Source organism: Lycium barbarum, chromosome 8 (assembly GCF_019175385.1).
Source record: "Lycium barbarum isolate Lr01 chromosome 8, ASM1917538v2, whole genome shotgun sequence".
NCBI classification, from domain to species: Eukaryota; Viridiplantae; Streptophyta; class Magnoliopsida; order Solanales; family Solanaceae; genus Lycium; species Lycium barbarum.
In genome coordinates, this window is record NC_083344.1 from 123,026,248 (window position 1) to 123,051,471 (window position 25,224).

The window sequence follows — 25,224 nt, forward strand, 5'->3', positions numbered from 1 at the left end:
ACAATAAGCTGCATTTGCACTTGTACTATATTCCAACCAATCAGGAAATTCATCAAACCATTTAGAAACAAAACGACGTGGTATTCCAGAAATATCAGTTTTAGGAAACTTATGATCCTTAGGTTGGCAAGGACCTTTTGGAATGTATGCCCTCCTTACCTCATCAGAATGTTTGGATGATAATCCAAAATTCGAGTTCTTTCGGTCGGGTCAGCCTTTAGATCATTTACATCAAATTCTTGTCTTTGAGAAGAGTGAGACGATGGTATTTCTGCTTGGTTGGCATTTTCATCTCGGCCTAGTTGATTTTGATTCTGAGAAGAGTGAGACACCAAACATTGTTTTGGTACTTTCTGAAAATATTTCTCCATTCAAACTGAAATAACAGTTAAATGCGATGCACTTATTAGAAATCAGTCATACAAATTACTCGCTGAATATGTAAAGAAATTAAAAAAACACAAAAATTGCTGTTGGTACATCTAACACAGTACACTTCTACAATTGAAGATAGGTCCTAACTACATAATTTTTCTTGCCATCAGCCCATCACCTAGAAATAAAAAAAAATCTCTACTGAAAAAGTAGCAATATATGAAAATCCCTAATTTTTCTTCCCATCACCTAGAAATAATAATAAAAAAAAAAGATAGGTCCTAATACTTTGCACTTACTCTCATCCTCGCCATCTCTGTTACTGGAAGTTGATATTAGACAATTGAAGAGACAAAAGTACAACAAAATTTACATGCTCTCAATGATGTTATTTACTTACATCTATTAACTGGCATTATGGTTGCGGATCTTGCGGTGATAGTTGATAGCGGTGGTCGGTGGTGCAGGTGGTTTTTTGATGGAGTAAGAGAAGGCAGAGCCGCAGAGGGGCTGACAGTGGTGGGAAAGAGAAGCAAAGGGGGGTTTTTAGTTTATGAGGAAAAGAGGTGTTTTGGGTAGAAAATAGAATTTTGACTATGTTAATACAAAATAAGATGGCTTCTGCCGGAAGACAAAAAGTTTGATAAGTAACTTTTTTTTATTTTAAAAGAAAAAGTCACCACTTTTTAAAAGTTGTAAGAAAAAGTCGCTACTTTTTAAAAGTTGTGGACTTGTGGCAATACGGAGCAGTGAAAATAGACTACTAGTTTCTCTAATGCAAAAATAAAAAAAGTTGTGCCACAGCCGGGATTAGAACTCGTGTCCTCAACGATAATTTGCACACCCTTAGCCGCTAGGCTATTCTTCATTTCTATGTCAAGGTTGTTCATTACTAGTATATATCTACAAAATTCTATATTTAACATAGGCACTCGATAACGTTTTCCGACGAAGGATGTTCATATGACCATCCTTCGTCGGATTTGGCTCCGCCTCTGACGAGATCGAAGTGGTGAGCAAAACCCGTACATTGTTCTTGAGAGAAAAAAAAATACACTTTCTTCCGTAACATATCAAGTCACGTTGCTGCTGATTCCCTTGTACGAGAATTCTCCAAATAAAGATGAGAAATTTCCACACGTATATTTTTTTATTATGCTAAACCCAACAGGAGAGAATGCTATATTTACATATGCTTCTAACGAATTATGATAAGTTGCTGCACTAGCATATTTTCATCTGACCCCTTTCAACTAAGGTGGACTCCATTTAAATCATTTTTCTAGTGGTGGTGTGGCCCACTTACTCTCATACTAATTAATAATTACCCGACACCTAAAGTTGCCACAAATCACCTAAAATTACTTAGTCATAGGCTGGTCATTTCCGTGTTTGCCATGTGGAAAGGATGGTTGTCACTTGACTTCATCTAGTAAGTGATTATTTCATTCTTTTACCCCCACCATAATCAAACATTTAAATAATTACGCATATAATTAATTTCTTTATCTCAAGTCACTTAAACATGGACTATTTTTAACATACTTCATATATTCATCATCATAATCATGTGATGGAACTCTAGTCCAAAACCTCCTTATAAATACACCAAATATTATTCTCAATCACCGCCATCATACTTGTTAAGTCCTAAGTTATTTCGGGACCTCATCCTTTTATACACCGAGCTCTTAATTTGCATGCTTGAATATGACCGAATCCTTCGGGCTCGAGTAAATTGGCTCATGTTGGATGGTTCAATTTCCTAGCTTGGATCGTATTTTACTCAAATAAATTTCAAACCTTGACGAAGCTTATTTTCTTCGATTTGTTTAACTTCCAATATTTACAACACATTTGTACCATTATTCTAACCACCTATAAGCTTGTGGGATAACCTCGTTTCCGTAACTAATGTCATTTAAATCGCACGCTTTCCAATGCATGAAAACATGGGATGTAACAAATCCCCACTTAATATTCTAATCATGGTCAATTAATCCCACTTCACAAATATCTCCACTAATTGTAATTAATAAGCAAACTGTGCGTTATTAAAATCAGGATTAAGAAGTCCTTGTCTCATATCTAAAAAATAATCCTGTCCTTGAACTTATATCGATTAGCTTACGAATAATCCAACGTACGAAAATACGGGATATAACATCCTTCCCCCCTTTGGAACATTCGTCCTCGAATGTTAAACTAGTCTTGCACATGGTATAAACGAATATTTCTTTTGATTTTTTGGAATAAAAAGGTAATGACTTCACAACATTATCTAACTTGATTAAAATGGTTTTTGTTTATTTTCTGCTTACATATTAACATTCTTCTTATTCTCGTGAGGAATTGATAACATATACGTAGTCGAAGAGAAGTAAAATTTTCTAGTCCAGTACATCACCTTGGGGAGCATCGGTATTATTTGTAAGAAAGAAAGATGGGTCGCTGCGGATGTGTATTGATTATAGGCAGCTGAACAAAGTAACAATAAAGAACAGATATCCCATCCCCAGGATCGATGATTTATTTGACCAGTTGCAGGGTGCTAAGTGTTTCTCGAAGATAGACTTGCGGTCAGGTTATCACCAGGTGCGGGTAAAGGAGGCAGACATTCCGAAGACTGCATTTAGGACCCGATATGGGCATTACGAGTTTAAAGTGATGTCCTTTGGGTTGACCAATGCTCCAGCAGTATTTATGGATTTGATGAACCGAGTGTTTAAGCCATTCCTTGATCTGTTCGTGATTGTATTTATTGATGATATTCTGGTCTATTCACGATCAGAAGAAGAGCATGCAGATCACTTGAGGACGGTACTTAGGGTCCTCCAGCACCAGAAATTATATGCTAAGTTCTCTAAATGTGAATTCTGGTCGACTTCAGTAGCATTTTTTGGGCATATTGTTGGAGCTGACGGCATTCGGGTAGACTCGCAGAAGATTGAGGCCGTAAAGACTTGGCCTAAAACTACGACACCTACTGAGGTACGTAGTTTTCTAGGGCTAGCAGGGTACTATAGGAGATTTGTGGAGAAGTTTGCTTCGATTTCAGCGCCTTTAACAAGGCTGACTCAGAAGGCAACTAAGTTCCAGTGGACCGACGCTTGTGAACGAAGTTTTCAATTATTGAAGGACAAGTTGACTACAGCTCCAGTTCTAACTCTTCCTGAGGGGCCAGATGGCTAAGTTATTTATTGTGATGCTTCCGGTGTTGGGTTAGGTTGCGTATTAATGCAGCATGACAGAGTTATAGCCTATGCCTCCCGACAGCTCAGGAAGCACGAAAGAAATTATCCCACCCATGATCTGGAGTTGGCAGCGGTGATTCATGCTTTGAAGATATGGAGACATTATCTATATGGCGTACATGTTGATATTTATACAGATCATAAGAGTCTCCAGTATATCTTTAAGCAAAAGGAGCTGAATTTGCGGCAAAGGAGATGGCTAGAGTTGCTGAAAGACTATGATGTTGATATTCTATATCACTCAGGAAAGGCCAATGTTGTAGCAGATGCACTCAGCCGTAAATCTATGGGTAGTTTGGCAGATGTACCACCAGGGCAGAAAGAGATAGTCCATGAGGTTTGTCAGTTAGCTAGTTTGGGAGTTCGTTTGGCTGATTCTGATAATGGTAGAATTTTTGTGCGAGGTGTTGCTGAGTCATCTATTGTAGAAGAGGTAAAGAGACACCAGTATGAGGATCCTATTCTGGTACATTACAGAGATACAACACTTCAGAAGGATGAGACCCCATTCGAGATTTCATCTGACAGAGTATTACAATACAAAGGCAGATCATGTGTACCTGAGGTTGCAGGGTTACAGCGACAGGTTATGGGGGAGGCACACTATGCTCGTTATTCTGTTCATCCGGGATCAACAAAGATATATCATGACCTTAGATGTTTGTATTGGTGGGATGGTATGAAAAAAGACATAGCAGAGTTCGTTGCCCAGTGTCCGAATTGTCAACAGGTGAAGATCGAGCACTAGAAGCCTGGGGGACTATTACAGGAGATGGAGATTCCTATCTGGAAATGGGAGGTAATCAATATGGACTTCGTCACAGGTCTACCTCGCACTCAGCGGAAATATGACTCTGTCTGGGTCATCGTTGATAGATTGACGAAATCAGCCCACTTTCTTCCAGTCAGGACTACATATTCAGCTGAGGATTATGCCAGGTTGTATCTTAAGGAGATAGTGAGACTTTATAGGGTTCCCACAGCTATCATCTCTGATAGGGGAGCCCAGTTTACAGCTAACTTCTGGAGATCCTTCCAGGAGGGATTGGGGACACAGGTGAGTCTCAGTACAGCATTTCACCCTCAGACTGACGGACAGGCCGATCGTACCATCCAGACACTACAAGATATGTTACGGGCTTGTGTTATTGATTTCAGGGGCAACTAGGATGATCACTTGCCACTTATCGAGTTTGCTTATAATAACAGCTACCATTCTAGCATCCAGATGGCACCGTATGAGGCTCTATATGGCAGAAAATGCAGATCACCTATAGGCTGGTTTGATGTTGGTGAGACTAAGTTGATAGGCCCAGATATGGTTCAGCAGGATGTCGATAAGGTGAAGCTTATTCAGGAGAGATTACTGGCAGCCCAGAGTCAGCAGAAGTCATATGCAGATAATCGACATCGACACTTGGAATTTCAGGTTGGTGACTAGGTGTTCTTGAAGGTGTCACCCATGAAGGGTGTTATGAGATTCAGCAGGAAAGGGAAGTTAAGCCCGAGATACATTGGGCGTTATCAGATTAAATAATGAAATAATGCAATGGTGACTAAACATGGGGGGGGGGGGGGGGGGGAGAGTACGTGTAACAACATAGGAAACCATATATATACTTAAAACAAGTCATGAAATGTTCATTTCATGAACTTGTTCCAAAAACTAAGCAAATACAAAAGAAAAGAGTTGAAAGGAAAGGGGTCTCGGCCAGGACTGCTTAGTCGAGCAGTGGAGGAAAATTCTTTTGAAGCTTCAAGTGTAATTAATGTCTCAAAGTGTTGTGGATATTCAAGTGATTAGCAAGGTTAAGAAACCAACTTGTTAAGGTAAGAATTGATCACTTTTCATATGCTTTGTGGTGGGTTAGATGCATTGTGAATATGTATTTGTAAATTGAATGTATAAGAATTATGTATGTTAGTATTAGAATGTTGTTGTTGAAGTTTAAAGTGAGCCGTGTGATAAGCTTATGTGAAGCAATGTTTAACCTTATTTTGCATGTATTGTGGATGGTTTGAACGTGTGGTAATATGTGGAAATGAATGAAAGTTTTAGAATTTTGTGTGATTGGTATTGAAGTCGTGTAGGGGCTCTTTTAGGAGAAATTAGTGAATTGGTTATTTGATGGTTGGTTGATTGTTGTTATGGACGTTATGGTGAGTTGGATGCGTCGTGAATATGTATAAACGTGAGTTTGATGTGTAAAAGAAATGGTATATGTTGATGTAGGAAAACAGTCCAAGCCGTGGACTGTTTTAGGAAAAAGGATAGGTTGAATTTATTTGGAATGTTGATTGTTATTGTCATGATTTCTATAATAAGAATAAGGATAATTGATGGTTAAAAATTGGAGTTGGAGTCGTTGTGGGCTGTTGTAGAAGTTAGTATGTCGTTAATATAGTTTCTTACGATTATATAGATAATGTTGCTAAACGTGATGTTGTTGTTTTGGTTGAAGTTTGGAAAATTTCGAGTTGTGTGGTATGTTGGTCGGGCTCTTTTGAATATTGTACGGGCTATCCGGAGTTCCCTCGAGTCATGTTTAAATGGTCTCGGGTTGATACTTGAATGCATGACTAGTGATATTGGCTTAGTTGTAGTAGTCGGGTTGAATACGAACGAAACGTCGTCTAATTGTTTAAAAGGGGTTATTAACGTTAGAATACGTATTGAATTCCCTCGTAGCCTAATTCTTGATATCTTAATATAGGATAAAGTACTATTGGGCAGCGTGTACGAGTTGTATTACGACTAAACGCTAAAGGTATGTAAAGCCTATCCCTTCTTTCTTTTGGCATGTCCTAGATGTAAGTAAGATATGATATGAGCCTTGTGGTAATTCTACTCATTAGTTCCAAGCATGACTTATGATTTTTATTCGTTTCTTGATGTTAAAACTTTCAGGATAGTCAAGCTATTGTCTCAAGTCTATTATATGATTGACTAATATATGATGTATAGAAGTTCCTATTCTTAAATAATTCCATAATTATAGGTGTCCTTGACTTTCATAAGCTATCTCATGTTAATTTGATACATGCATATGATCCCTGAGACATCCCTTGTTATAGTTTGTAATGACATTTAGAAAGAACGTAATATGATTATTATCCTGATACTTGAGAGCTGATTAGTCTACTTATCTATTGAGTCTCAAAAGAGGATTTGTATGTATGTGGTTACTCACTACTCTGCTCGTGCTTACTGTTACATCCTTCACTGAGTCCCGGTCCAGGACATGTTTTCATGTGCAGATCCACTGCATTATTCACCGAGTCCCTCACTAGAGGCCGGGACACGTTATATATATATATATATATATATATATATATATATATGATATAATGACATGATGATATGGGGATGGCGGCCAGGATGGCATATGATCATTTTATTCACCGAGTCCCTCACTAGAGGGCCGGGACACGTTATATGTACATGTATATGATGATTTTATTTACCGAGCCCCTCACTAGAGGGTCGGGACACGTTATATATGCTTATGTATAGTATAATTATCTAGTCATGTTATTAAGTCCTATAATGGTGTGGGTATGATGTTGACACGTATGATTTATGTTCAACGGTAAGTCTTATGGTTTTCTGGTTGTTGCAATGGGTCTTACACTCTTGTCTCAGTATGATCCTATTTACTATATTTCATACTTTACATGCTCAGTACATAGTTCGTACTGACCCCCTTTCTTCGGGGGGCTGCGTTTCATGCCCGCAGGTACAGACGCTCATTTCGGAGATCCGCCAGCATATGATATCTACTCAGCTCTCTTGGAGTGCTCCTTTGTTCCGGAGCCTAGCTTTGTGGTATAGATCCTCCTTGTTGTATATATATGTGTTTGTTCAGGGTACGGCAGGGCCCTGTCCCGTCATATGATACTGTCGTTACTCCTAGAGGTGTGTAGACATATGTGCAGGTCTGTATATAGTTGTTGTTTCGTTGTGTGGACATGACTTATGTTTGGGGCGTACCCATTCGTAGTGGCAGCCTTGTCGGCTTGCGTATATATATATATGTTTGGGATGTTGTGTGTAGCGGCAGCCTTGTCTCCTTGCGTAGATATATATATATTTGTTGTGAAAGCTGTATATTATGGTAGCCGTGTTGGCTTGTGTATAGCTGGGACGTTCCCCTATATATGACAGCCTTGTCGGCTTATGTGCGATATAATCTGTTGACAGTTGTAACTCCTCAGGAGACAGGTGGCTATGACATGAATATATGCGACAGCTTTAAAGTATATATATATATATATATATATATAAGTTCTTGTTATGCTAGCTGTAGATGATTATAGTTAACAGGTGTATACGAGTGTCCAGCTCGGGCACTAGTCACGACCTACGGGGTTGGGTCGTGACAAAAAACCTTGTCGGAAAACCCATTTTGGGACAATACCATACTAAGGAAAAGAGTGTAACACGTGTTTTCAGACCTAGATTCTAACATTATCCGGTACTTTTCTTCCTGTAAAAAGGAAAAAGGGTTAATAGAAAAACACGAGGTGTCCATACCTTAGCAGTAGTATCTCTTCAAATCAGCCACATTCCAGTTATTGCGCAACCGTTGTTCGTCCATGGATTCCAGCTGATACGATCCTTTGCCCGTTATCTCAGTTATCTTGTACGGTCCTTCCCAGTTCGGACCCAGTTTTCCTTCGTTGGGATTCTTGGTGTTCAAGGTAACTTTCCGAAGCACCAAGTCCCCAACTTGAAAATGTCGAAAATTAGCTCTCCGATTATAGTACCTTTCCATTCTCTGCTTCTGGGCTGCAATACGGACCAACATGTTTTCGCGAATTTCATCCGTGAGATTGAGTTTTACGGCCATGGCCTCCTCGTTTGACTCCTCGGTGGTATACCTGAACCGGAAACTCGGTTCACCAACTTCTACGGGAATGAGGGCTTCGGCCCCGTAGACCAACGAGAAAAGTGTTTCTCCCGTGCTTGATTTCGATGTGGTCCTGTAATCCCACAATACCTCCGGTAGTACTTCCCTCCAGTGATGCTTTGACGCTTCAAGTCTTTTCCTCAGATTTTGAATTATTGTTTTATTCGTGGATTCCGCCTGTCCGTTCGCACACGGGTGATATGGAGTTGATACGATTTTCTTGATCTTCAACCTTTCGAGAAAATCATTGACTTTACCGCCCACGAACTGAGGACCATTATCACAAGTTATCTCGGCCGGGATGCCGAAACGACAAATGATGCGGTCCCATAAGAAGTCAATGACTTCCTTCTCTCTAATTTTTTCGAAGGCCTGTGCTTCAACCCATTTGGAGAAATAGTCAATCATAAACAAAATAAAACGGGCTTTACCTTGTGCCCATGACAATGGACCAACAATGTCCATTCCCCATTTCATGAAAGGCCAAGGTGACACCACCGAATGCAGTAACTCCCTGGGCTGATGAATCATTGGGTCATGTCTTTGACACCCGTCGCATTTTCGGACAAATTTCTTCGAATCTTCCTCCATCCGGTTCAAGTAATAACCGGCTTTGACAATTTTTTGGACCAGGGCTTCAACACCGGAGTGGTTGTCGCAGGTCCTCTCGTGCACCTCTCTCATCACATACTTCGTTTCTCCGGGACCAAAACACTTGGCCAGGGGCCCGAAGAAAGACCGTCGATACAATTGGTCGTCTACCAAGCAGAAACGCACAGCTTTTGTCCTTAGTGACCGTGATTCTTTTGGGTCACTCGGGAGCTTTCCGTCTCGCAAGTAGTCAACGTACTTGTTGCGCCAATCTCAGGTTAAACCCATTGTGTTTATTTCGGCATGCCCGTTTTCTATCGCTGAATTCATCAAGTGCACCGTAGTACCGGGGTTGATTTCTTCCCCTTCGACCGAAGATCCCAAATTGGCCAATGCATCGGCTTCGCTGTTCTGCTCCCTCGATACATGCTGCACGGTCCATTCTTTAAACCGGTGTAATATCACTTGAATTTTTTCCAGATACCTTTGCATCCGTTCGTCCTTGACCTCGAAGACGCCATTTACCTAGTTGATGACCAAGAGAGAATCACACTTTGCCTCGATTATTTCGGCCCCATACTCCGGGCTAATTCCAAACCTGCAATCATAGCCTCATACTTGGCTTCATTGTTAGTCAATTTAACAGTTCTAATGAATTGTCGAACGGCATCCCCGGCGGGGATTCTAAGGAGGTTTCCCAACCCGGAACCTTTAAGGTTCGATGCTCCATCCGTGTGTAGCGACCAAATACCCGAAGCCTTCTCCGAGCCGGGGTGAAGTCTGCCACAAAATCGGCCAAGATTTGGGACTTGATGGCCGTTCGAGGCTTGTATTCGATATCATATCCGCTAATCTCTACGGCCCATTTAGTTAGTCTACCCGATAATTCCAGTTTATGCATGATGTTCTTTAGGGGGTAAGTAGTCACTACACATATCAGATGACATTGAAAGTAAGGCTTGAGCTTTCTAGAAGCGCTTACCAAAGCCAATGCCAACTTTTCCAAGTGGGGATAACGGGTCTCCGCTTCCCCTAAAGTTCTACTCACATAGTATATGGGGAATTGCGTACTTGATTCTTCTCGGACAAAAACACTACTTACCGCTACCTCGGAGACGGCAAGGTAGAGAAAAAGCTGCTCGTCCGCCTTTGGTGTGTGCAGTAGCGGCGGGCTGGACAAGTACCTTTTCAATTATTGGAAAGCTCTTTGACACTCCGGTGTCCAAACGAAGTCGTTCTTCTTCCTTAGTAAGGAGAAAAAGCGATGACTCTTATCTGAGGACCTCGATATGAAACGACTCAGCGTCGCTATCCTTCCGGTGAGCCTCTGCACACCTTTGACGTTATTCACCACCTCAATATCCTTGATGGCTTTGATCTTATCCGGGTTGATTTCAATTCCCCGGTTTGACACCATGAAACCCACAAATTTACCGGACCGGACACCGAAGGTGCATTTTTCCGGATTAAGCTTCATGTTGTACTTGCGGAGTACATCGAAGGTTTCCTGCAAATGCTTTAAATGGTCCTCTGTTTCCAGGGACTTGACCACCATGTCGTCAATATAAACTTCTATTGTTTTCCCTATTTGTTCTTCGAACATTCTATTAACTAGGCGTTGGTAAGTTGCACCGACATTTTTTAATCCAAAAGGCATGACGTTGTAACAGTAAGTCCCATACCGGGTAATAGAGGATGTTTTATCTTGATCCTCCGGGTGCATCTGGATTTGGTTATACCCGGAGTATGCATCGAGAAAACTTAACATCTCATGCCCGGCCGTCGCATCGATAGTTCTATCGATGTGAGGCAACGGAAATGAATCCTTCAGGCGTGCTTCGTTTAGATCCTTATAATTAACGCACATTCAAAATTTATTACCTTTTTTCGGTACCACTACTACGTTAGCTAGCCAATCCGGGTACTTTACCTCCCGGATAGAGCCTATTTTTAACAGCTTTGTTACCTCATCCTTCACGAAGGCGTGTTTCGCCTCTGCCATGGGCCTTCTCTTCTGCTTCACCGGGGGAAACCTCCCGTCTAAGCTGAGCTTGTGAGTTGTTACTTTCGGTGGCACACCTGTCATATCTATATGGGACTATGCGAAACAATCGGCATTAGCTCGAAGAAATTTAATTAACTTGTTCCTGAGCTCCGAGATTAACCCCGTGCCCAAGTATACCTTTCTATCCGGTAGACATTCGGACAAGGTGATTTTCTTCAACTCTTCTACTGTTGACATGGTCGCATCCGAGTCATCCGACATGACGAATGATTTGGGTACATCGAAATCATCCTTTTCATATCCCGGATCCAACCCCGTGTGCTTTAGTTGCTATTTGGTGTTCTTTCCCCAGGTTGAATCTTCTTCCTTTTGATCCGATTTTTTGGGCTAAGGTGTCTCTTCCTCGACCGCGAACATCACTCGTACAGCGGGTTGTTCACCTAGGATGGTTTTTATCCCCTCCGGGGTCGGGAATTTCAGCAGCTGATGTAATGTCGACGGCACGGCCCTCATGCTATGTATCCAAGGTCTACCCAGCAATGCATTATACTTCATATCTCCTTCGATTATATAGAACACCGTTTGCTGGATAGTGCCATCAATGTTAACCGACGAAGAGATCTCCCTCTTTGTGGTTTCGCTTGCCATATTGAACCCGCTGAGCACCCAGGCTACCGGTACGATCTGATCGAGTAGCCTTAGCTATTCGACCACTCTCCACCGGATGATGTTGGCCGAGCTACATGGGTCAATCAAAATACGTTTAACCTGAGTTTTATAAATAAGTATAGAGATTACCAATGCATCATTGTACGGTTGAATGATGCCTTCTGCATCTTCGTTGCTGAAAGAGATGGAACCCTCGGGTAAATAATCCCGGCTGCGCTTCTCACACACAATAGAAACCTTGGTCCATTTCATCACCGGCCCTCGTGGGGTATCGATACCCCCGACTATCATGTTGATTATATGCTGAGGTTCTACTGGTTCGACCCGTTTATGAGCCTCCCTTTCCTTATAGTGACCTTTGGCTTGTTCACTTAGCAATTCTCGGAGATGGTCGTTCTTCAGTAACCGAGCCACCTCCTCTCTTAGCTAGCGACAATCCTCAGTTCTGTGTCCATGGGTTCCATGATATTCACACATCACGCTCAGGTCCCGTTGGCCTAGATCTGACCTTAGTGGTCTCGGCCATCTTACATTTGCGATACGGCCAATAGCCGAGACGAGGTCCGAAGTGTTGACGTTGAAGTTGTACTCTGATATCCTCGACAAGTCTTTGTTGTTGGCCGAGCTTCCGGCATCGCTCCTGAATGAGAGACCTTGACTGTTCGACGGGCGCTCAGCCCGTTTATCATCCCGCCCGTAGAAATGGATCGGGCCAACCCTTGATTTCTTCGACTTGAAGCTTGGCTTTTCCGAATGAGAGTATGGCCGATACCTTTCCCTCGATGGTCTGGACTCCGGTTCGTAATTTTTTCGCGATCTCTCCGAGCTTTTGTTCATATTTACGGGCCTCGGGGGAAGCTCAAGTTGGTCATCCTCTACCCGAATCTTTGACTCGTATCGGTTATGGACATCCGCCCAGGTCATAGCCTCGTATTCCAGCAAGTTTTCATTTAATTTGAATGAGGCCGTCGAGCTCCAAGGATTGAGCCCCTTGGTGTAAGCTTGTGCAGCCCATTCCTCCGGAACCGGAGGGAGCTCTGTTCGTTCCCTTTGGAGTCGGTTGACAAATTCACGCAATAACTCGTCATCCTTTTGGGCTATACGGAAAATATCCGCCTTACGGGCCTGCACCTTTTTGGCACCGGCGTGAGCTTTTATGAATGCATTGGCGAGCATTTCGAAAGAAGTGATTGAATGCTTGGGCAGATGGTCGTACCAAGTCAATGCTCCTTTTGACAGAGTTTCCCCGAACTTTTTCAGCAACACAGACTCAATTTCATCCTCTTCCACATCATTGCCTTTTATAGCGCAGGTGTATGAAGTCACGTGTTCCTGACGGTCCGTTGTGCCGTTATATTTCTAGATATTCGGTATCTTGAATCTCTTCGGGATCAATTTTGGAGCCGTACTTGGAGGAAAAGGCCTCTGAATGTACCTCTTCGAATCCGGTCCTATTAGAATAGGCGGAGCCCTCGGTATTTGGTCCACCCAAGAGTTATATGTTTCCACCCTCTTTTCGGTCGAGTCTACCTGTTTCGCCAATGTTTCGAGCATTCTTAGAACCTCGGTGGATGAACCAACTCCGGACCCATTGCTCTCAACCATCCGCGTCTCATCCCTTCTGGGTTCAGCAACACTCTTCGCCTTCTCCGGGGTCGTTTTATCACTTATGTTTTGCAACTGGGCTATTGCGATTCCTTGTTCGGCAATCGCTGCTCTCTGTTCCTGCAACATTTCAAAAATTAAACGTAAGTCAATATTATCATCCGGGGTATCCGGTACTTTCCGGCCTTGTGTCCGGGACAAAGTAATTGAATTGTGAGTATTTAAAGGATCGGTGGCCGGCGGGGCGGCGTTCTCCTGATTCACGGTGTTTTGCCGGTTGAGGCCCTCCCTCGAATTAACGAGGTTCGGGTCAGCGGGATTTGCTGGTAATCCTCGTGGCCTACTGTCTTCATTTTCGGCCACAATCTCGTTGTTGTTGACGTGACCAGATTGTCCACTGTTAGCCATTTGGTCCGTTTTGACAGAGACGAACAAAAGATATTTTCGATTCTGACGGGTAAGATAGAAATCAAGATCAAAGACCACTATTATCCTAGCCCCACGGTGGGAGCCAAACTGTTTACCCCGAATTTAGGTAATCAATTAAATTTATGAGTGAGGTCTAGGATATGTGGTTGAGCTTTAATCTATTTGGTTGGAAAAAGATATATATGAATATGCTATGAAGAAGTGAATAATAATTGATAGTTTGCACTAAATATATGTATTTAATAATATATGAATATTGTTTAATTGAATAAAGTTAAAGAATAACACACTGAATCTGGACCAAAATCAGAGAATGAGATAGGGAGATTTTATATATTTTGCTATTACAATATTCTAGAACTGAAGAAGCCAACCCCTGAAAGTAGGGTAATGGCCCCTATTTATAGTTTTGCCTTATGAGCCTCATACAACATAAAACCCTTTTGAATAAAGAAAAACCCTAAAAAGGATAAGGTTGGGTCGTACGATCTGACACCCATACGACAGGCAGTACAATGTGGCAGAACGGTCTTGACGCGTGGCAATTACGTAACGGATCAACCGGACCAACGGCCACGAACAACCGGGCCAATGGCCACGACCAACTGGACCAACCACCACGAACAACCGGGCCAACGGCCACGACAAACCGGACCAACAATCTTCTTCGCTCTCTTCGAATCAAGCACTTCTCCGGTCCGAAAGAAAATCTTCATGCTCGTGCTTGTTTCTCTCTTCCCTTGATCTCCGGTCTCATCGGTCTAGCATAAATCCGATTTTTACCGTATACAGAGTGCTCTTTAAAAATCTTTAACAAAAACTAAAACCAGACACTATGGGAGGATAGACATCAGACTTTATGAACATTATATTCTATTAATACAGATGCATTGTTAGAGGCATTTGCCTGTTATCCAATGCAGAAAATGAACCGCGAATATAGTTGCAGCACTGTTTTGATACGTGATATACAATTGCATAAGACAGAACGAAGTAAAAGAACACGGAAGTACATATTAATGCATGCTAACAAAAGCTAGGCCAAATTAAAATCATCTGGCTTCATCGATTTTCAATTGTGAAAAAACCTCACTCTCACTGGCACTGACACAACTTGTGCTTACATCTATAGAAGGTAATCGATGAATACCGGGCAATGCCATCTGCCACGAAACATCGGTGTTGTTACTATCTTCGTGAAATTCTTGGGGCTTCCCAGGGTGTTGAAGCGAGAGTGCATAGTTCAAGTCCCACAACACATCTGCCATACTAGGCCTATCACTGCCATCATCTTGCACGCATTTCTCTGCTGTTTCCCCGAATTTCCTCAAAGAAGTTGGGTTAATTTTACCTGCAAGTAGGAATGGAAAAATTAGCCGATGAAAACATGACTCCCCCAACCCGTCAACATTTGAGCAGGTTATTGACCCGCTCATATTATAGCTCAGCCCATTTTAGCCTAACCCATTTTAAACCATCTAAAAATTGGGCTGAGGTAACCCAAGTTGATGCAAGAGAAACTTAGTCAAAATATTTTCAAAAAGACAAATTTTGTATCGGATACTCCCTTTGTCCCAATTAACGTGACAGTTTTCCCTTATAGAGAGTCAATTTGACTAATTTTTGAAGTCAAATTGGATTAGATCTACTCGATATTTAAAATCAATATTTATATATTCAAAAACTCTATTGAAAACACTATAAGTTGCAATTCTTCTCATGTCAATATAATGAAAATATATATTTTAAAATATTGATCAAAGTTCACATATTTTGAAACTTTATAAGCGAAAATTGTCACATAAATTGCGATGGAGGAAGTATGTTACATATAATCATAATAAAGAAAAATTAGTTTATTAGGTATCTAAAATTATAGTATTAAAATTTAATATGAGTTGGGCAGGTTGGGTTATGACTCATTTTATAACCCATTTTAGCCTAACTCATTTCAGTCTAAGTAACTTTTGGCCCAAATTCAGCCAAACTTGCCAATTTGACACCCTTACCTGCAAGCAACGGGTCAATTATCTTTTCCAGCTGTTTTTTTTTAATCCAAGAAAGTCCCCATTCCGCCAAGTTCATTTGATTTCTCGGAAGTAGGTTGTCTACAGCTGGTCTAGCACAAAGCACTTCAAGAAGTACAACTCCAAAAGAATAGACATCAGATTTTTGAGTCAGTTGCATGGTATTCACGTACTCGGGATCAAGGTAACCGAAGCTACCTTTAACATCCGTAACCATATGTGTTTGATCAATGGGACCTGATTTGGAGAGACCAAAATCAGCAACTTTGGCAACATAAAATTCATCAAGAAGGATGTTTGTGGACTTAATGTCCCTGTGAATAATTGGCTCACTTAAACCGGTGTGAAGGTAGTGTAAGCCCTTAGCTGCACCTATACAAATTTGTAGCCTTTGATCCCACGATAATTCTGACCGTGAAGATGATTTACTAACATCTTCCTTCGAACTATACAAATGCTCTCTCAAAGTTCCCTTCTCCATGAACTCATAAACAAGTATCATCTCGTTTCGTTCATCACAGTAACCAATCAATGAAACGAGATGCTGATGACGAATTTTGGACAAGATCGTTATCTCAGTTTGGAATTCCATAATACCCTGGCCATTTCCTGGCTCGCTTCTTTTCACAGCCACTTTAACACCGTTGTGTAAAGTTCCTTTGTAAACTTTTCCAAAACCACCCTCACCAATCATAAATTTGGGATCAAAGGTCTTGGTAGCATACAAAATCTCATCAAAAGGTATCTTTAACCCAAGGTTCGTTTCCGGATTAGTGCTACTACCAATTGCACTACTTCCTGCATAAACATTCACCATCGCGCCAACAACACTCTCAACAGGTTTCGGTTTTCTTGATTTCAAACAAAACAAGATAACCACTACAGAAACAAAGGCGAGAACCACACCACCTACAGTAGAACCAATGATTATCAACAAACGATTCTTGGCTTGTCCGTTTCCCTTTGGAGCTAATTTCTGTTCGTTAATCAGCTCCATGATTTCCACCCCGTTCAGAAAAGCATTTTTATCAACTGAATCATTCCGAGGGCCAACTGAGATATTCATAACACCAGAACCATCTGAATGCACTACAAAATCAACATGAAAAGGAGCTGCCGATTGTTGAATAATATCATATGGACTAATTGGCTGACCAAATAGACCATATATATAGGCATTGAAAACTGTTGTATTCCGGCTTTCACTAACAAAGTCACAGAAGTGTAGGCGTACAAAAAATGTAGCATTCTTATTTACTCGAAAAAGCCAAGTTATGCTAAAGAAGTTGTCACGTTGTGTCTTACCATCTCTATTCATTTCTTTGAGAGTTTTATAAACAAAATGAGGAGCATCAAATTTAGTGGATCCTCCTTCCAGATCATATTTAGGCATAGCACTATAGATTGGACGGTTCTTTGCCGATCCTTTGATAGACAAGTAATCATCATCAGGCACCCAATTTCTTCTCATGGTATCATTTTCAGGGGTAATATTTTGACCACCAACATTAATCCTATGAATTACAGTTAATGCACTCAAGGACCAATTCTTTTTGCTATTTCCTTGAGGAGTGACATAAATAGCAGATTCAGGAATAAAATCTTGAGGAGTACCAAACGCTTCTATGGCGTTAACAAACGCCAAAGACGATTCTTGAGAAGGTATAAAGTTGATTTCCAAATTAGGACCATTTACAGGGAGCAGAAACTCTTTGATGACAGGGTAAGTTACGTTTTTCGGGACACTATAATTCGACAAAATCAAGAAGCCCGAAGCCAAAACATCGAATTTGGCATCAAAAAGATTAGAAAAAGGATAGAAATGAAGTCGTACCATGTAAACACCATTTTTCTCTGTTGAGAGTTCATACAAAGAAGATTTACTGAATACTCTGGCAGTTCCATAGAGTCCAGATAACACGGGATTGTTAACAGAGTGACTGTGGCGCGAGTCAGGTTTCGTGTCGCTGGAAAAAGTGGTATTGGGGGAGACGACTACTGAGTAATGTGAACCACAGTTGATGAAGTTGTAGTTTTGAGGGAAGGTGTAATTTGAGGATAAAGAATATGGAAGGAAGAGAAGGGAAAAGATGAAAAATGAGTGAAGATTTGCCATGATGGAGAAGAGTGGAGGGAAGTTGTGAAATGAAATGAAATGAACTTTTGGCAGAATGCAATGTAGAAAAAAGGAGGATGATGAAGTTGACTGCAAGTTGACTTGGAATAGGACTTACGCCAATTATTGTAGATAGTCATTGGTTGGATGGATATCTTATTTTGTAGTAGTAGTAGTAATTCTGAGGCCATGATTGGCCAAAAATATCTTGAAAACAACTTTTACACACAAATATATTCCTGAATTTTGACGAATCATCATAGTATTTATTAATTTTACCTTGCTCTCACTCTACTGTAATAGAGGCGAGTGAACCACGTGACAAAACTCAGACTTGATGCTACAGCCATAAGCGGATTTAGAATTTTTAGAATATGAGTGCACCACTACAAAGTAAAGGAAAAAAATATGTTGAGTAAGAATTTATTCCTATTCTTGTAAGTAAATAATACAAGGTTAAGAATTTATTCCTATTCCTCTAAGTAAATAATACAACATTCAACCAAGTACACCATTAATCCTTTTTATAGCATGGGTGCCAACAGATAATATTATACTAAACAACAAACAGCATGCACATAAAATACCTAATTTCGCAGAGAGATCATAAATTCACATGCACCATAACATACCCTATAAATCTGCCCCGGGCTACTACACCACACTTGAGCCTAAGTGACTACCACGAGCTGTTGCATGGTTACTTAGACTTCACCATATAGTTCTAATTCCTGCAATGTCTAATTTGTCAAACACCTTATGCGTCAAATTTCTGACTGTTAGACCCCCATGTCCTACAATGTCAATTTGTCGTGGGAATTCAAGTTTAGAAAAGCCAAAACAGTCAGCCAGCATGATTTCCTATAAATATCTAAAGAAAACTCCACTGGAGCAAACTTTCACTATTTCACAAGGGTCAGGGAATTGGGGACACATATAGAGAAAAGAAGATACTCTCTCCGTTCCAATTACGTGGCACCATTCGGATTTCAAGATTCAAAAAAATCTTTCTTTCACGGTAATTTTTTCATATCTTTTAAATATTTTGAATTATCAATTATTGTGACTTATATTACTTTTTAAGTAGTTATCAATTATTGTGACTTATTTTAATTTTTAAGTAATTTCCAACTATTTCAAAAAACTTAAAATTCTGTGCCAAACATTAACGGCCAAAATTAAACTTTTTGGCTCTCAAAATTCGTACTCTGCCACATAAATTGGGACAGAAGGAGTAAAGCAGTGCCTGCTGGTCGTTGGCAGTGGATTGAAGTGTTGAGGTATTTATCTTGGCTCGTGATAAACCTTAGGAGAACCACATCCCAAAGTTAGCTACTGAGGTGTGAGAGCCTAAGACAATAATATTATTGGAAAGTATTATTGGATCGGGTCCACCCATAAGGGATGCTAGATGACCCACGGGCCCATTAAATATGCCAGCACGTTAAACCCTGGAACTAGCCTATATAAATATAATTATGGGTGTAAAGAAAAGTCAATTCATCATATAGAGACGGCTAGGGTTTACACATAAAATATATCTCCGCATGATAAGGGATATCTAGGCTATGGAAACATGGGGATTCATCCGTTTTGTGAGAATTCCCGACGTCCGGTGACACGAGTCGCGGTTGCTCAAGATCCGCTTCCGCTATGGAGAAATCCGTAAGTCTCCTAATGTCACGCCCCAAAACCCACCCTAGACGTGACCGGCATCCGACGTCATGAACAACATCGGAAGAACCTAAACAACACAATAATAATACTTGAACCCGCCAGGTTCAACATTCGCCTCCAACAATTTATAAATTAAATGTAACACATCATGAATTAAATCAGCGGAAGTCTTTAATATCATAAAAGTTAATCAAAACGTGACAAATGCCCAAGAGTTAACAACTCAACAATTACCCACAAGAATGTATACTATGGAGCTTCTAGGATAAAGAAGTAATAGTTTGACTCATCGGGACGCAACCCAAAACTAATAATAAATGAACAAAATAAAAGGGTGTCCCACGAATGAACGTGTGGGCTCACCAAATCAGCAGCAACAGCAAGTCCTTTCTAAGCGCTTGAAGTACCAAGAACCTGCTTTCCTCCATTACCTAACATACCATCAAAAACAATAATGGTATGCTTGAGTACTTCGTACTCAGTGAGTGCCTCGGGGACAATAAGTAATATAAAAATAAAATATAATAATACATAAAGAAATCAGTTCTGAAAAGATAGTATAAAAACTGTCATTCCAATTTATGATTCTTAATATCACTTGTTGCACAGTTTATAAAGCCATTTAAAAATCCCGGTTTCAATTATACTTTAAATCGATCAGGCATAATTACCAGTTCCATAATAAAGATGGATATCACAATCGCCCATATAGGCCCAACTCAATATCAACAACACTACGTAATACACCGGAATATGAATTCACGGTGGCTACCCTTCCTCCCGAATAGCAAGGCACATTGCGCAATACACCGAAATATGGATTCACGGTGGCTACTCTTCCTCCCGAATAGCAAGGCAATTAATACATCCCAGGTAGCGAACCCGGAAGTGGCCACTCTTCCCCCCCGAATGGCAAGGCAATTCATACACTAGGATCCATAGTAGCTACTCTTCCTCCCGAATAGCAAGGCAAACACAACAACAAAGTCCATGACATAGAAGCCGATTCGCAATTTGTCTCAAAGTAGTCACACCATCAATAACCTTAAAGTTCATTATGCATGTCGAAAGGATAAGTCATTCCAATCAATATTTTGAAAACGTACAACTTCTTTACAAAGAATTTCATGTCCCAATTTACCAATGAGAATGTCATTACCAACAATTAACCAGCATTACTAAACATCTCTCATAGAGGAAAACATTATTAATATCTTGTACATATATAGGGTTTGTTACAAACTAGGTTTAATGTGGGTTTGTCCCCTCACACACATTAACCACCATTTAGACATGAATTAGAGTTCAAGGAACATGGAAATATTTCTTTTCCTTTCATTCATTAAAAGATCTTGAATAAAATTTATACTTCCAAATTCAAGAACAACAACTTGTCAACAACATCCACAACAATATCAACAATTATTTTATATCAATATCCAACAAATACTATCCATTTAATCATACCAAAACAGCCCCCAAGTCATTTGGTATCCAAAAACTATAACCGAACTTTCAATGCCATTTTCTCTATTCTAACTCGTCAAATCTATCAATGATAAGGATAAAAACATCAGTAAAATCTTAGACATACCTTATATGAGCAGCCACCACGAAAACAACATCCCCTAAGTTCAATTTTTAGCTTAGAACGACGGCAACAACTTGTTCTACACTTTATCCTTCACGAGCCTCGGGATTCGGGGCCTCGAACTTGATTGATTCACCACTTTCTCTCTCTAACTCTCTCTCTCTCTCTCTCTCTCTCTCTCTCTAAAATTCTAAATTTTTTGGTAGGGGAAATGTGGCTGCTAGGGCTGAACATTTTAAATAGCAAGGGAAATGGGCCTGACCCGGTTTGGAATCGGGTTGGGCCAACAGCTTGACCTTTCTGTCTTAAAACGTCCATATCTCTTCATCCCGATATCACATGGAGGCCCACGACCTATGGTTCGAAAGGTATTTCAATTATCTACAACTTTCATTGAGGACGTGTTTCCAAATTCCCAAATAATAATGGGGTTATGGCCTCCCGAAGTCAGATCACCCGAAAACGTATTGTTTTCACCTGTGTTACGCTCCAAGGGACGGTCCGTAACACGTGTTACGGCCCGTAACTTAGAGCGTAACACAGGCCAAATTTCCAGTGAGGTTCTGGAAAATTTTGGGGCGTTACGGCTCCATGTTACGGCCCGTAACGCGTGTTACGGCCCGTAACGTGGAGCGTAACGCAGGCCAACTTTCCAGTGCAGATAGTCTTCAGTAAAATGGTCATAACTCTTTGTACAAAATGTTTCTTGGGATGGCCGACATACCGTTGGAAAACTATTTCAAATATCTACAACTTTAATTGAGGAAGGTTTTCCAAATTCTCAACACATTTTCACGAAAATCGCCCAGAAGACAGACCTACCAAAACTTAGGCGAATTTAAGAGACCTCAAGAACTTCACTAGTTGGTTTGACTTCAAAACGACCATCCTCCACCCGAATTCATCAAGAATGGATTCATATATATAAAATATAATCTTAACACTAGATTTTTACATATTCACACCTAGTTCAAGTTTACGGGGTGTTACATTATCCCCCCCTTAAGATCATTCGTCCTCGAATGAGGATAGTATTATAGGAATGTAATTAAACAACACGAATTTTAATCACACAATCACCTTGCACACTAATAGCTCAAAACTTAACTCATACCTGAAATAGGGAACAAGTGAGGATATCTCTTCTTCATGTCCTCTTCCGCCTCCCAAGTAGCTTCCTCAGTATTATGATTTCGCCACAACACTTTAACTGATGCAACGTCCTTTGTTCTCAACCTTCTAACTTGGCGATCCAAAATCTGAACTGGTTCTTCTTCATAAGACAAGGATTCATCAATCTCAACCTCTTTATAGTTCAATACATGAGAAGGGTCAGGTTTATATAACCTCAACATCGAAATGTGAAACACCGGATGAACTATGGACATCTCAGCCGGTAACCTCAACTCATAAGCTACCTTCCCAACTCTTCTAATAATCTCATAAGGACCAATGTAGCGAGGACTAAGCTTGCCCTTTCTGCCAAATCGCATTACCCCATTCATAGGTGACACTTTCAAGAAAACCTTGTCACCAACAGCAAATTCCAATTCCTTACGCCTCGTGTCCGTATAAGACTTTTGTCGACTCTGAGCGGTCTTTAGTCGTTGAACAATAAGATTTACCTTTTTTATCGCCTCATGAGTTGAATCAGGACCCAACAACTCTACTTCTGTTGGTTCAAACCAACCAATTGGGGACCGACAATGCCTCCCATAAAGAGCCTCATAAGGAGCCATCTAAATACTAGCTTGATAGCTATTATTGTAAGCGAATTCCACCAAAGGTAGGTGTTCATCCCAACTTCCTCCAAAATCGATTGCACAAGCACGCAACATATCCTCCAAAGTTTGAATAGTCCTCTCCGCTTGCCCATCAGTTTGAGGATGAAAGGCAGTGCTCAGTTTCACTCTAGTCCCCAAACCTTCTTGAAACGTCTGCCATAAATGAGCAGTAAATTGTGTACCTCTGTCAGATATGATAGATGTCGGAACACCATGCAACCTAACAATCTCCTTCAAATATAACTTGGCGTACTCTGCAGCGGCATATGACGTCTTCACAGGAAGAAAATGGGCAGACTTCGTGAGTCTATCCACGATCACCCAAATTGAATCATACTTGGCCCTTATGCGAGGTAAACCTGCAACAAAGTCCATATTTATCATCTCCTACTTCCATTGTGGAATCTCAATGTTCTGAGCCAAGCCACCAGGCCTTTCATGTTCAGCTTTCACCTATTGACAGTTCAAACACTTAGCCACAAAGTTAGAAATATCAACCTTCATGCTCTTCCACCAATAGTGTTGTTTCAAATCCTTATACATCTTGGTTGATCCCGGATGAATCGAATACTTGGAACTATGAGCTTCCATCATTAGTTCTTGTCGAAGACCATCAACATCGGGAACACACAATCGTCCTTGCAATCGCAGAACACTATCGCCAGTCCCAATAGTAAATGAAGTGTACTCACCCCTTTCCACTCCATCTCTCAGCTTTGCCAAAAGTTCATCATCATATTGCTTGAATTTAATCCTTTCTACAATATCAGACCGTGATGGAATGATTCCCACTAACTTTCCATCTTCAGTTTCATCAAGCCTAACCCCAAAGTTAGCGAGTCTTCGAATCTCTTTCCCCATGGTCATGTCATGAGCACGCAAATAAGCCAACGTGCCCATGGATTTTCTACTCAAAGCATCAGCAACCACATTAGCCTTACCAGGATGATACAGAATATTCAAGTCATAGTCTTTTAACAACTCCAACCACCTCCTCTGCCTGAAGTTCAACTCTCGCTGCTTGAAGATATATTGTAGACTCTTGTGATCAGTAAAAACATCACAATGCTCACCATACAGGTAATGACGCCAAATTTTCAAAGCAAATACCACAGCAGCCAACTCCAAGTCATGAGTCGGATAGTTCTTCTTATGCTTCTTCAACTGACGCGAAGCATAAGAAATCACCTTACCATTCTGCATCAACACACAACCTAAACCAATTCTAGAAGCATCACAATACACCACATATCCACCATACCCCGAAGGTAACGTCAAAATAAGGGCTGAAGTCAACCTTTCCTTAAGCTCTTGGAAACTCCTTTTACAAGCTTCAGACCACTGAAACTTAGCAGTCTTCTGTGTTAATTTAGTCAGTGGAGAGGCTATTGATGAAAAACCTTCCACAAACTTTCGGTAATAACCTGCCAAACCCAAGAAACTACGAATTTCAGTCGCACTAGTGGGTCTAGGTCAATCCTTCACTGCTGCAATTTTCTGAGGGTCTACTTTAATGCCGTACCCGGTCACCATATGGCCTAAGAAAGCCACAGAATCAAGCCAGAATTCACACTTAGAGAATTTTGCATACAACACGTTCTCCTCAAGTGTTGTCAATGTTATCCTCAAATGATTAACATGTTCCTCACGATTTTTAGAGTACACCAAAATGTCATCAATAAACACAATAATGAAGCGGTCTAGATACGGCTTAAACACATGGTTCATTAAATCCATGAATGCGGCAGGCGCATTAGTCAACCCAAAGGACATGACTAGAAACTCAAAGTGCCCATAACGAGTACGGAAAGCAGTTTTCGGGATATCCTCCTCCTTTATCTTCAATTGATGATATCCAGACCTCAGGTCAGTCTTCGAAAAGAACTTAGCACCCTGAAGTTGGTCAAACAAATCATCTATCCTAGGCAAAGGATACTTATTCTTAATGGTCACTTTATTAAGCTGACGGTAGTCGACACACATTCTCAGGGAACCATCCTTCTTCCTAACAAACAAGACTGGAGCACCCCAAGGTGAGGAACTTGGTCGGATAAAACCCTTATCCAACAAGTCCTTCAATTGATCCTTTAATTCCCTTAGCTCCGCTGGAGCCATACGATAAGGTGGAATAGAAATAGGTTGAGTGTCGGGAATAACATCAATTCCAAAATCAATAACTCTATCATGAGGA

The 25,224-nt window shown here is 40.8% G+C and overlaps 1 protein-coding gene across 1 annotated transcript; it reads right to left on the reverse strand.

The window, feature by feature from the left end:
* Window positions 1-14,688: 14,688 nt before the first annotated feature.
* LOC132607074 (probable receptor-like protein kinase At5g24010) lies at window positions 14,689-18,095 on the reverse strand. The gene is made up of 2 exons (XM_060320880.1): window positions 15,848-18,095; window positions 14,689-15,189 (listed from the first exon to the last, which is right to left on the reverse strand). Exons 1-2 carry the CDS (start codon window positions 17,979-17,981, stop codon window positions 14,891-14,893), a joined length of 2,433 nt encoding a protein of 810 aa, XP_060176863.1. The 5' UTR covers window positions 17,982-18,095; the 3' UTR covers window positions 14,689-14,890.
* Window positions 18,096-25,224: the final 7,129 nt, after the last annotated feature.

Coding starts and splice junctions, on each gene's coding strand:
- LOC132607074 (XM_060320880.1), bottom strand. CDS start 17,981: ATGGCAAATCTTCACTCATTTTTCATCTTTTCCCTTCTCTTCCTTCCA. Junction 15,190..15,847: donor AATTGACCCGTTGCTTGCAG/GTAAGGGTGTCA, acceptor TCCTACTTGCAG/GTAAAATTAACCCAACTTCT.